Below are 13,417 nucleotides of genomic sequence, written 5' to 3' on the forward strand. Positions count from 1 at the left end.
CTGGCGCTGGCCGTGTGTCCCCAGGAAGCTGTGCTGCTTTTATCGATGCAGACCCCATTGGTGACGCCTCCCACCCTTGGGCTGCCTTTTCCTCCTTGTGAAGAGGACAGCGTACTTTGAACCCCAGTGTCTCCTTTTGGGCCTCCATCAACCTCCATCAATCTCAGGGGATCCTGTGGTGTCTTGCAGTGACAAATCCAACTCTGTTTTTACACTGTGATTTTGTGGGTCTGTCTTCATCTGCTTTTGCTTACCAGCGACTGGAAACCCAATTTATTATTTTTATGTTTAAAAAAACCTTAATTTTTAAAACTTAATTTGAACTTACTTATTCAAGAAAAGAAAGGAAAACAGAACTAAGCCAGGGCAAGTGTGGCTTCAGGTGCAGCTGCATCCAGCTCCTGTGATGGGGAGGTTGTCTAGGGTGTCTCTTTGTCTCTCTGGACTCCGTTTTCCTCTGTGGCAGCTTTCTGTTCAGGAGGCCGCTTTTTCATGGTGGCTTTCTGGTCCCCCCAGCCTTAGGTCTGTGTCTCCTGGGGAAAGGACAGTGTGTCTTTCCCAGCCTTCTCACCTGAGTTGCAGCCTGAAGCGCCCTGGCTCAGCGGGTCCCACCCTCTCCTTGCTGAGGCAGGAGGATGGAAGCTTGGTTCCAGCTTTGGGCACAGGTTCACTTTGGGAGCTGGGCTGGGATGACCTCTCCGGGATTCCACAGCCAGGAGAGGGCAAGTGGAGCCCAGGCCTTGCCATGTGTCCTGTCCTGTCTTCCCCCGTGCTTCCCACATGCTTCCCTGGGCCTCCAGCAAGGCTGAGCCAGCAGGGAGGAGCTGACCCTGGCCACAGCCGCGAATGTTTGCCCCTGTCTGGCCTGGAAGAGGAGGGCCTGGTCCCAGCCTGTCCACGCACAGCCATGCTGTGCCAGGGACCTCACCTTTTAGGGCACAGTGGGGTTGCTCAGTGCCATACCTGCAGGCACCCTCTTGGCAAACAAGCTGGAGGTTGCAGGGAGAGGAGGTGGCTGGCGGAAGCCTGGGCTCCTCTGCCTTGATATCCTCTTTTCCAGGAAGTCCTCGCCTTGGGCAGCTGTCAAAACCACACGGCTTGCATGTGGGTGCTGGGGAGGTCACCAGCCTGCACCTGGAGGGGTTCCACTTTCCCCCAATCTTGTCTTCTGTTTTCTCTTTTTCTTTTCCTCCCTTCATTTCCCTTCCTGCACCTTTCCCCTCTGCTCTCCTCCCTTCCATCCCTTGCTTTTTGGCAGTACGGGGGCTTGAGCCTAGGTGTGTTAGCAAACCTTTTAGAGCTTTCAGTGATAAACGGCCCACTGCAGGTTGCATGCCATGTATTCACCACCGCTGGCCTCAGGCCTCAGGCCTCACACAAGCACTCTACCACTGAGCTACCTCTACAGACCTTTTTATTTTTGTATCTTAAGACACAGTCTGGCTAAGTTGCCCAGGCTGGGCTCGAATTTATGATCCTCCTGCCTCAGCCTCCAGAGGAGTTGAGATTACATGGCTTGCCCTCAGTTTCTCTAAGGGGTCCTCAGGGTGGACCTCTATTCAGACATGTGTGTTCTAAGAGCCAGATTGTGGAGTGTTTATTTCCAGCTGTTGTCATTCTTCAGAGAGCTACAGATGTCCTCAGCTCCCAGTGAATGCCCCTCTGCCTTTGTGGCCTTTGGCAGAGGCTTTGCTGCTCCATGTCTCAGTTTCCTTGAATATAGGGTGGAAGAATAGTAGCCCCTCACTGGGATGATTTGAGGATGAAGCAACTTCATACATTTCGAGTTGGAGCAGTGTTTGTGCACAGCAAGCACTCAGTTGGAGCTGGCTGTTATGACTACCACGGTGACTTTGCTTAGTGTCATTCTTACTAGGTAGAAAGGAGAGTAAAGCGAGCTGTTATTACTATGGAGGTGATGGTGAAGCTGATAGATATTGTGTTCTTACCGCCCTTCTTACTCTCTGCATTCATCATTGCGCTGGATGGACCCGCAGGAGGGACGTTAGTCCACTTCACAGGTGAGCAAACTCGGCCTCAGAAAGGTGAGGTCACTTATGCAAGGCCACATGGCAGAGATGCAGTGACGCAGTGCGCTTCCCTCTGCCCAGAACTCACCTCTTGACCTAAGGCTTTCCAGTCTCAGGCTCTGATGTGCTGTTGGAGCTAGGATCAGACCTAGGTGGGCCCGAGTCTATTATTGATACCTGTAAGTGGGGGAGCTCACTGCCTCCCGCGGGTGTAAGGATGGATGAACTTGGGCACACAGTTGCCCCCTGTGTAGTTCCCCTTGGACCCTCTGCAGTATTATGGATCCAGGGGGCTTCTTCCTCGTGAGGACTCCCAAGAGGCTTAGCGTGCAGCTCTTGGATTTCTTCCAGAGCACCCTCCTTTGGACCAGACCCTGTAAGTTCTTGTAGCTGTTCCACTTTGGATGCTAGTTCCAGGATTTTCAGTACCACTGTCCCCTTAGAGGTAGGCTCTGTTCTCACTTACTCAGTGTGTTCAGTTCTGTACTGAGCAGGAGCTGCCTCACTTCCCTGCTTTTACACGTTTGACCTTTGTTGGTAGAGCTTAAACTCCCATCAGCTTTGAAGATACCCATGTTTTATGCTTGTCTGAGACTGACTGGGCATTCTCAGACTGCTTCAGACTGTGAAGCATGAGAGACTCTTCCAAATAAAACAGATGGAAAAGTTAGCTCAAGCAATATAGATATTATACCAGCATGTATGTAAAAAATATATGTAAAAATATATAGGTCTACATAACTGAAAAGTACTTGGATATATTACTTTGGGTATGGCTGGATAAATGTGTCACAAGGGAATTGCCAAACTGTTTTCTAGAGTTGCTGGACTATTTTGTAGTTCCACCAACAATATATGAAAGTTCCAGTTTCTCTACATCTTCACCAGCACTTGTGATTATTTATCTTTTGATTATAGCCTTTGTTGTAGGTGTGAAATTATATTTCTTTTTGGTTTTGTTTTGCATGTTCCTGATGATGTTGATTATTTTTTCATCTGCTTATTGATCGCTTAGGAGTTTCCTTGGAGAAATGTTTGTTCAAACCATTTACCTATTTTTAAGTTGGATTATTTGTCTTTTTGTTGTCATAAGAGTTCTTTATGTGTGCTGGGTACAAGTTCCTCATCACCTAAAGAATTTACACCATTTTCTTACATTCTGCTTTTCTTGATAGTGTCTTAGAAGGAAGGACAGGAGTTTTTAATTCTGAGGAAGTCTGGTTTACCTGTATCTTTTAGTGGCTTGTACATTTTGGTGTCATATCTGAGACTTTTTCACCTAACTTAAGATCATTAAGGTTTACTCATGTGTTTTCTTCTAATAATTTTATAAGTTTGGCTCTTCTATTCAAGGTTCTCATCTGTTTTGAGTTAATTTTTACATGCAGTGTGAGGGCATCTCTTGCACATGGATATTCAGTTGTCTCAGCATCACATGTTAGGAAGGCTGTTCTTTCCTTGTTAAATTGCCTTGGTAATCTTGTTGAACATTGATTGTAAACATAAGGATTTCCTTCTGGACAATCCAAATCTATGCACATCCTTATGCAGTACTATATTGTCTCACAAGAGCTTGAAAATGAAGCATCTGGTAGAGGAAAGAGCAAGTGCAAAGGCCCAGGGGCAGGAACAGGCTTGCAGGTTTTGAGGCTGGGTGACGCGGAGCCAACACTCCCCTGTGGACAGAGATACCAAAGGCAGTGTTTGCCTGGTGTTTGGGCCCAGCTCTGAGCCTGACTGGGTCTCACTTGGTTTCTGCTCCCCATCTTGGTGCTGATCTGAGGCAGGGATAGAGGTGGGGGCAGCCAAGCAGAAAAGGGAACTAACCTTTTTCTCATTTTCACTAACTGCTGGGTGTGGTGGCCTCACCGGGAACTATCAAAGCAGTACCACTGCCTCCAGCTTCCAGGGCTCTGGGACAAGCAGGTGGGGTGGCACTATCTCCCACTGACCAGCCACACTGGCCACCTGGGCCTCAGCTGGCCTGGTCCAGGGCAGGGGACTGAGTGAACGGAACAGGGACTGTGGTTTATCTGGGCTGTGCCTGTGAGCAGGTTATTAGCGCCAGAGGCCGCAGGCTGTATCTGTGTCATCTCTGTCCCCAACAGGGAGCCCGGCATGCGGCCAGCTTCGTGGGGACCACACTGGAGCAGTGATCCCATGAGCAGATGATGAGGCCCGAGCTTCCTGGCCCAGGCCCCCATCATCTCTTGCCTGGACGCCTGCAGTAGCCACCAAGTGGCCTTCTTGCTTTTCTGTTCACCCTGCAGCCCCTCTGTGCAGCCTTCTTCCCAAGGCCCGAGGTGGGGTCCTTTACAGGAAGAGTCGGGTGGTGTCAGGCCTTGGCTCCTAACCCTCAGCACTCTGCTCGCTCTTGAGGTAGAACCCAGAAGTGCCCTTGCCTGTGGTCTGGCCTCAGGTGCTTCTCCAGCCTCATGGCCAGTCCCTCTCTCTCTTGCTCCCTTTGCTGAAGCTTTGCTGGCCTCCTTGCTCTCTCTCTCTTGCTGCCCCAGGGCCTTTGCATGTGCTCTTCTGGACCCTTGAGTGCTGTCCTTCTGGTGGTTTATGGGCCATACCTTTGCTTCATTCAGGCTCCACCCACAAAGCCTGTGTCCTCAAGGAGACCTTGCACTCCCCTCACCCTCTGTCCCTCCATGTACTTGTGTTCCTCTGGCACCAATCAAGAATTACTGTGGTGTAGGTATTTGAACAGAAAATTTTCTGTGTACCAGTCTGGAAGGCCATAACCAGTACTGAGCATTCAGAGAACAAAGTCTTGAGCCAACTGGCTGGGCTCACATCTGCTGGGTGATCTTGGGCAGAATACCTCACTCCCGTACTCCGTCAAGGAGGATACAGCGGTGCCTGTGTCATCGAATGGGGGTGGGGCTAACTGCTGTCACAGATGCTGTTGTTGGTTCCGTGTTGATGGCTCCCCTTGACAAGAGCCTCCCAAAGGCATCTCGCTTCCTGGGGGCCGCTGGGGCGCAGGTGCAGATAGCTGCTCAGGCTGGTCTGCTGCGGGGAGACAGAGGGAGGCGCACCTGCCCACAGCTGTGGCGTGGCATCTGCCGCCTCCCTGCTTCCTGGCCACGCTCCCGTCCAGTCTCTGGTTCCTGGTGGGGTTTTCACCACATGGGGCCACATCTTCCCGGTGAACCTCCACCAGAGCCGTCAGAAGCCCACAGTAACACCCAGAATGCCGCAGGAGCGTACACGAGTGCTTGTTGTGTACATCCCAGGCACTTTCCCCGCCACGCCTGATTTATTCCTCACTATAAAAACACGTGCAGATGAGTTCGTGTCCCAGTCCCTCCTCTGGCTTCAGTCTGTCTGTCTGCTAATGAGGGTAACGAAACTGCCACACAGCCAAGGCGAAGGCTCGGTGGGGGGCACTAACCGCCACTGTCTCCGTCACCCTCATCCTCATGGTTTGGGGCTGTGAAATGGGGCTCAGGGTGGAGGGGACCGGCCCTCCCCAGCACCCGAGATCATCGCGTCTGCAGGGACAGGAAGGTCTCTGACTCTCCAGGAGCGGAGGGAGAAGTGGTAGAGGAGTGGGCCACGGAGGAGAGCTCCTGGCCACGTTCTGTGCGGCCCAGGTCCTGTGGAGGTGATCCCCTCTCCACCCCGTTCCCACTGGGTACTGAACTCAGGACCTCATGCATGCTGCGCAAGTGCTGCACCACTGGGTACAGCCCCAGCCCCAGGAGGCAGTTTTAAAATACTTACCTTGCTAAGGAAATGAGGGCAGGGGCCGTATCTGTGGTCACCGGGTGACCCGCCCGCCTCTGCCTCTCTCTGTCTGCTTTGCTTGGTGTGCATTGCCTCCTGGCTTTTCTTAAGTACCACGTGGGCTCCTACCCCAGGCCCTGGACACGCGCTGTTCCCGCTGCTGGGGACACTCTTCCCTTAGATTGCAGCTGAGCCCCCTCTCTTGTTAAAGCCAGGGTTTCTGCTCATATAACCCTCCAGGGCCTTCACTTGACCTCCCTGTTTGAAATAGCACTTTCTGGTCTCTTCTTTTGACCTGTCTTCCTAGTATGTATCACAACTTGCTCTTATATGGAGGAGGTGATCAGGTGACATTTATAGAATGAATGCTGCATGCATGCATGCATGAATGAATGAGTGGGCTTCCCGGCCCCAGGTTACTCTGCTTGTTGGTAGGAGCTGACTCTAGGCCAGGTGCCCTCTGATTGACATCTGTCCTTCTGCCCCACCTCCGCCCCAGGAGCTGGCCAAGAGGACGCCCGGCAAGCACCCAGACCACCCTGCGGTCCAGAGCGCGCTGCAGGCCATGAAGACGGTGTGCTCCAACATCAACGAGACCAAGCGGCAGATGGAGAAGCTGGAAGCCCTGGAGCAGCTGCAGTCTCACATCGAGGGCTGGGAGGTGCGCATGGCAGGGAGTGTGGGGGACCCTGGGCTGCAGAGGGCCTGGGTGCCAGGCAGCGGGGACAGACTGCAGCCTGGTGCTAGCTAGGGTTGATATGCAGTGTATTTTGTTTGGTCTACAGAATGTTTGAAAAAAGTTGCTTAATTATTTTCCAGTTGAATTCACTTTAAATGGTTTAGTTTCTCTTGAAACATTGGTAATAGGGGTCCCCTGGGTTCGAGGGCGACAGCCACCAGAGCCTCAGTTTTTCCATAGTCCCCACTGCTCCCTGTACTCCCCACTCGTTCTGCCATATGCCTTGCTCTGCCTGCCTGGTGTATAAAGGCCTTAGAGCTTCTGAGGCCAAGGTCAAGGGTGGCTTTCAAGGATCTACTGCAGGACAGACTTCTGGCTTAATACTTCCTTGGTAGGTGATGTTAGGCACATGTTCAGATCCTCATCTGTACCTGGCGTGTAGTAGGTACTCAGTAAAGGGCAGGTGCTGGCCTTACTGTTGTGATTATTAGGGGATAGGGTTCTTTTGCTCTTCACATTGTTTGTAACTTACTTGTTTAACTTCCCACTCCTTCTTAGGTTATTAGAAGTTTCCTATGAGTCTACAGAAGGAAATGGGAAAATATGAGTAAATAAATCAGTCGCAGAGTAAACACAGCTGGAGCTGGAGGTTAGGGCCCCGGATGAAAGGCTCTCGGACAGAGATTGCTGTCTGAATCATTCGCTTGAGCCCTCTGGGTTTTCTGGTCCTGGTCACCTTTGCTGGGCTAGGGATTTAGCGTTCTTTTCCTGGTGCTGGGGATCCCAGATGTGCTGCTCTGTTGCCGTGAGGCTGAGGATTTGGCCCCAGATGGGAAAGGACTGTGCACAAGGAAGAGGGTGTTCTGCATTGGCACTTGCCATGTGCTGTGCCCTCCTGCTGCTGGGCTTTTTCCCCAGCTGAAGCTAGAGGACGAAGAGCTGTGTTTCCCAGACTCCCTTGCAGCTTGGGTTTGGAGTATGAGTTTAAGTTTGGTCAGGATCAGAGCTGGCTACTTGAGACATGGGAGGTGGGGCAGAGGCCACCCTTCTGCTGTTTGTGGAAAAAGCACAGCCATGGTTGTGTCTGGTTTCTGGGGCGGCAGCATTAGCAGAGGACCCAGGCCCTGGCGTCCTGGGTGTGGAGGGCAAGACAGGGCATCCATAGGTGCTGGGGTGATGTACACCCCATGGCACAGGTGGTTTTGCAACTGGCAGCTGAGGGAGCAGCTGCTGAGTGACCAGGTGGCAGCTGAACAGTGTTTCTAGGAGTACGAGTTTTAAGTTGGGCAAGTCTCCTTTACATCAGGGCAGGACAGTGGCTCCCCTGCTGGGCTGGTTCTGCAGTATTAGTTTTCTGGGAAGCCTTGATCTGGACTCTGGCTCCTATAGCCCCTTCCGTGATTAAGTCTCTCATTCCTTTCTGCTTGAAATGAAGTTGCCCAATACTCAGATTTGCTGGTTAGGTTGCATTCTCTGAGGACTTTCATTGCAGCCTGCTGATGTCACATCTGTGATTTGCTGTCTCCTGATCTTGACCTTTCCTATGTGATTCTATAAAGGCGTGACATGTTCAAAACGAGGAGACAGAGATATGGCTAGGGTAGCAAGAGGGAGTGCTGCTCTCCACTGGAGGAGAGTATTTTCTGGAAACCTCTCGTTACATCTCATTGGCCAGAAGTGGGTTACATGGCCACTTTCAAGAACAAATCAAGCTGATTGATTTAAGCATCTTTCTGGTTGGGTTTTGAGCTTCCAGATAGCCAAGTTAAAAAGAGCAGCTCAGATAAATTACCTAACGCTCATTGTCAAAAGAGGGAGAATTAAATAGTCTTTCTGGAAGGCTGAATTTCCTAGCACTCAGCTGGCAAACAACTTTCTCACATGGTGCCTCTGGGGAAGAGAATTGAGCAAGTTCCTTGGCAGCCAGAGCAGAAGTGGCTTGCAGAGGCCTCTCTCTGCTAAGGACCTAGGAAAACAGGAACTAAGGATCTATAGAATACTTGCTGCCCCTGAAAATCTGTAATTTGGAACTCCTTTGGTGCTTATTTTAATCACTGTTTCTGCGTGCAGCTTAGGAAATAGGAAATAACCTACAGCGAGAGTTGCACCAGTTATTGAGCACCTGCTACATGCTGCCGACACAGCAAGGGAGGCACTACGATTGTCCGTGCTCTACAGATGAGGAAACTGAGGCATGAGGACGTGATTTGGAGGCCCAGCCGTGTAACTCACAGATGGCCGTGCCTCAGGCGAGCGTGACTGCTCTCTGGGCCTCGTTCCCGCAGTGGGCGGCATCTGAGAGATGAGGTCTCCGAAGTTCTCTCCTGGGGTCATTTTGAGGTTGAAGCGAGCCATGGAACAGGAGGGTTCTTTGGAAAATATGAAAAGGTTTTCCACGAAGTAGAGAGGTTTTAAAATCAGTTTGATTTAAATCAAGGTGAATTGTGAAAAAACCATCTCTTAGCGAGAAAGAAGAATGTGAAACGGTGAAGCTGCCTGCAGCAGCTCACATGGTCCCTAGTCACACCTGGGGACGTCCGACTTAGGCTGTCACTCAGGGTGAGTGGCAGGGGTTGCAAGGCCTTGTTTCAAACACTCTGGATGACTCCCATCTTTCCATGTGCGCTCTTGTTGCTCTGATAGGTGGCTGTCCCCTCTCTCGGCATCTGGCTGACAGGGCGGAGCGGGGTCGTCTCTTGACTCCCTCCTTGCAGTTTGCTTTTGACATTAGTTTAATCTCCTGTCCATGTGGTTGTGGTTTTGCCTGATCTGTCATAAGCCATTGCTTTTTTTTTTTTTTTTTGTCGTGAGACTGGTTTAGCTAAACCAGATATGTTAAGCCATAAATCCGTTTTACTGAGCAGAGGAAATGGCAGCGTGTCGCGAGACCTGGAAGTGAGTGAACAAGCCAGGCCCCTGTGAGGACAGATTCCTTTGCCTTAGTTTCCTCTTCTGAAAAGTCTGGAGAGTGGCCGAACTCCCCTTCTGGGCGCCTTGGGGAGCTGATGCCGGTAGAGTGCTCGGGACAGCACCTATCTCGGTGTGTGTCTGGGAGCCGTGGGCAGTGAGGCAGGGGCTCCTTCCTGCTCTTCCTGGGTGCAGAGCTTCCTTCAGTTTTGCCCGGAGCACATGGGTGTGGGCCAGCCGTCCTGCAGCAGGACCTCTGGATGCAGGGCCACCGAGGGTCTTGTTGAGGTTCACAGTAGTGGGAGTTCCGTGCATGTTCTCGCTGAGAAAGGAGCGAGCGGCTCCCCTTGCTGGCTGGAATCCCTGGGTTTCCACATGCTGGACCCGGACTGCTTGCTCACCTTCGAGGGTGAGGAAGGAAGCCAAAGGGAGTGAATGGGAAGTTGGTGGAAGAGCCCTTGAAATATAAGTTGGTGTGTTTTCCTCCCACCCGCCCTGGGAGGCTGTGGGCTCAGCGGAGTGCAGTCTTTCTGCCTAGAGACCCCTGCTCTAGACTAATGATTACTCAGAGACCTCTCAGATCCTCTTCTCAGAGGCTTCCTTGGAGGACAGTGGTGGGCAGGGAGTGGTTCTCCCAGCTTGCTCCTTACTCAGCAGGCAGGTCACGTTACCACTCTGTGCCTCAGTTTCCTCATCAGGAAACTCAGGATTAACTGAGTTTGTAGGGGCTGGGGATATAGCTTGGGGCATAAGCGTCTGCCTGGCAAGCACAGCGTCCTGAGTTTGATTCCTGGTACCCAAGGAAAAAACAAAACAAAACTGAGTTTGTATAAAATACTTAGACCAGTGTGTGGCATGTGGTAAGTGCCAGGCACACACTGCTTTGTATTTTTATTTTATTGTTTTTATAGTGCTGAGGTTTGAACACAGAGCTTCATGCTAGGCAAGTGCTTTACTATGGAGCCACATCCCCAGCCTTCGATTTGGCCTTTAACATTATCTATACTTTTGTCAGCTCTGAACGGGACTACTTCTGTGTGGTTGTGACTCTGTTTGGAAAGAGGCCCCCATATCCATCTGGTGGTGTCTTTGTGCTCAGCTTCTGCCCTGTGCATCTGGTCCTTAGCACCCCTTGACCTCCGCTCCAGGGACCTCAATTCCAGCCCCAGAGAGTCTGAGGTGTCAGGGGCTTCTCCACAGGGCTGCGGTGGAAGGCCCTCCCTCCTGCCCCTGGCAGCATGCTCTGAGTCCAGACAGTCTGCTGGGTAGTCACCAGCCAAAGCCCAGAGGCAGCTTCCTGCACTGACACACTCCTCTCCCAGGTCCTGAGGTGGCCTTGGCTGTAGGGTTAGGCTTAGGGTAGGTGATCTAGAAGCTCCTCAGACGAACAGCCAAAACTCCTGTGGAGCCTGGAAGGGTGGTGGGCAGGGCATGAGTTAGGCGAAGTGGGAAGATACATACTGTCTTCCTGAGCTGCCCACAGGCCACTGATGGAGCCTCACCTCCCATGGGCTCACTGTTCCTGAAGGCCCTGGGGTCCCTCACTGGCGGCCGCACCGTGAGAATCAGAGGACTGCCTGCAGCGTGCATGTATGCGCCTCTGGCCATGTGGTCCCCTGCCGGGCCATGAGCTGGGACTGCTGTTCCAGGTTGCACAGCTCTAGATCACAGGAGGTTTGAGGATCCACAGGAGCTCCCAAGGGGCTCTGGAACCACTGGGCAGAGGGGGTTGCTCTGCCCAGCTACACTAGGGCACAGAGCACCTCCAGCAGCAGCTCCAGCCTGCTGTGTGAGTTGCTCAAGCCAGTTCCCCTTCCTGGCTGTGAGAAGTAACGGTGTCAGCACATCCTCCTGGGGCATAAGCGCCTGTTGTTTTGGATGGTAAGCTTTTAGGGGGCAGGGAGTCTGTAATAATTCTCCTTTTTTCTTCCTTCCCCAAGTTCATTTCCAGGCAGGGACAGCATAGTGTCTCTCTGCTTCTCCCTTCAGCATGATCTGCAGGTCTGTCGCGTGAATTTCTCTGGTAACTGCTTTTGCATGGTGTTGCTGGGCCCAGGTGTCTGAGGCTCCCTCTGTCCCCCTGGGGACGGCCTGTGTCCTTCTGCTCATGTAGTAGTGATGCAGAGGTGCGGCAGCGCCTAAAAGCTAAGTGCACTTGTCCCTGGCAGTGCAGCGGTGGGCGGTGTGGATGGTGAGGCTGGGGGTGGGTGCTCTGCTCTCCTTCCTCTGGGCCTGAGTCCTTGCAGCTCCTTTTGTGCAGTCTGTGGCAGCAGAGTCCCCCACCGCGATGGCTGTCTTCGTCTTCCTGCCGATGGAGAGGGGAAAGGGAGGGAGCTGAGGGAAGCAGTCTTCGCAAGGCAGCCACATGGCAGTGGGTCACATGACTGTGCCTGCTACAAGGTGGACTGCAGAATGTTGTCTGTAACCGTGTAGCTGAGGGCCCCCCATTCCCCAAAATGACAGAAGCATGGGTTTAGGGCCGCCTCAGTGGGCATTCCGCTCCCACCCTTGTCTCTTCCCAGTCTCTTCTCTCTTAGTGTGTTGGGGTCTGCCCCAACCTTGTCCTGTAGATCTGTGGACTGACCCGTGTGCTCCCTGGCTCTGAGGACTCTATGCATCCGGGACCTTCCCCTCCTTGCTTTCAGCCTCTCTCTTAGCCATTGTTTTCCGGGTCCAGCTTGCTGCAGCCTAGTGCCTTTCTCACTGTGCATGGTCAGCAGACTGCACATGTGTAATGTTTCAGCCCAATGGCACCCCAGAGAGAGGGCTGGGTAGCACAAGGGAACAGTTCCCGCCGATGCGTACATCCTTAGCTGGATAGGCGCTCTCAATCCTGCCGCTGATGGTGTTTCCACAGTAGTCACCAGCTGTTCTGCTAGCATTTACTGAGCACCTACCATGCACCAGGGTGTGTTGTACATGCAGGAATACAGTGGCATATGCTTGAGAGTGGTTTTATCATTACAGAAGTGGCATTCTTGTGGGAACATATATAGCAAGTCAAGATATAAATAAATCAGCAGGGATTATGGTTAACAAAAAACTACCCCAAACAAAAACCAAACCCAAACACACCCAGGGGCGGACTAGGGGCTGCTGTTAGCTATGTGCGTGGTGAATCACTTCAGCTTCCCGGACCCCACACCTCCCTTGGGTCATACTGCTACACTGTCCCTGGGGTCGTGCTGGCATGCTCAGCAGATGGGAAGCCATCAGTCACATGTATGGCTCTTCTGTCTGCTGACAGACTTGCCAGTAGATGTGCATTAGCCTTTTCAAGGGTGTGTAGGGGGGCCGTGGTCAGTTCTGTCCATGGGACAGGGCGGGTATATTTCCAGTGCCTCCCGCCCTGGCTGGTGGATTCACTACCTGCCTCCTTGGTCTCCAGGGCTCCAACCTCACGGACATCTGCACCCAGCTCCTCCTGCAGGGAACCTTGCTGAAAATCTCTGCAGGCAACATTCAAGAGCGGGCCTTCTTCCTCTTCGACAATCTCCTCGTCTACTGCAAGCGGAAGTCCAGGTGACATCCTGGGGCGGGGCGGAAGTTCCCAGGTGCCGGGAGGCAGGGCTTGGGGCAAACCTGCTACTTTCTCCAGGTGACACCTTGTGTCCAGGCTCCCCTTTGTCTTTTGTGAGTTGAGGGGTTTGTTCTAAATCAAAATATGATGAGAAGCACATACGTTATTCTAAGTTTTCTCAGAGCCACATTTAAAAATGGTGAAAAGAAACAGGTGAAATGAATTTAAATGGTGTGTTTCATTTAAACTAACATAGCCACACTTATATGATTATGGTGTAATCATATTTTACACACTTGTGCTTTCACACTAAGTCTGCAAAGCCTGGGAGTGTGTTCTTGTCCAGCACGCTCGGCTTGTCCGGGATGCAGTGTAGGTGCTCAGTAGCCACACGGGGCTTGCGCACACCATATTGTGCTCTGCACTTGTAGATGATCATGAGAGCTGAGAGGTTTGGTGTGACACCAGCGCCTAGGATTCCGAGATCCAAGGGTGGAGGCTGTGACGGGAGGGATGCTCTTTCCCTGCTGAGCTTTGGAGGGAGAG

At 52.2% G+C, this 13,417-nt stretch overlaps 1 protein-coding gene across 1 annotated transcript in view; it reads left to right on the top strand.

The window, feature by feature from the left end:
• Prex1 (phosphatidylinositol-3,4,5-trisphosphate-dependent Rac exchange factor 1) overlaps positions 1-13,417 on the top strand; it is a gene marked incomplete at its 5' end in the record, with an annotated part of 171,503 nt that overhangs the window by 99,301 nt on the left and 58,785 nt on the right. The window contains 2 exon segments of the mRNA XM_013518315.1: positions 6,265-6,426; positions 12,740-12,873. Of these exon segments, the coding sequence (XP_013373769.1) occupies positions 6,265-6,426; positions 12,740-12,873 (296 nt within the window).

This window comes from Chinchilla lanigera, unplaced genomic scaffold (assembly GCF_000276665.1).
Source record: "Chinchilla lanigera isolate Chin_1 unplaced genomic scaffold, ChiLan1.0 scaffold00044, whole genome shotgun sequence".
Classification (NCBI taxonomy): domain Eukaryota; kingdom Metazoa; phylum Chordata; class Mammalia; order Rodentia; family Chinchillidae; genus Chinchilla; species Chinchilla lanigera.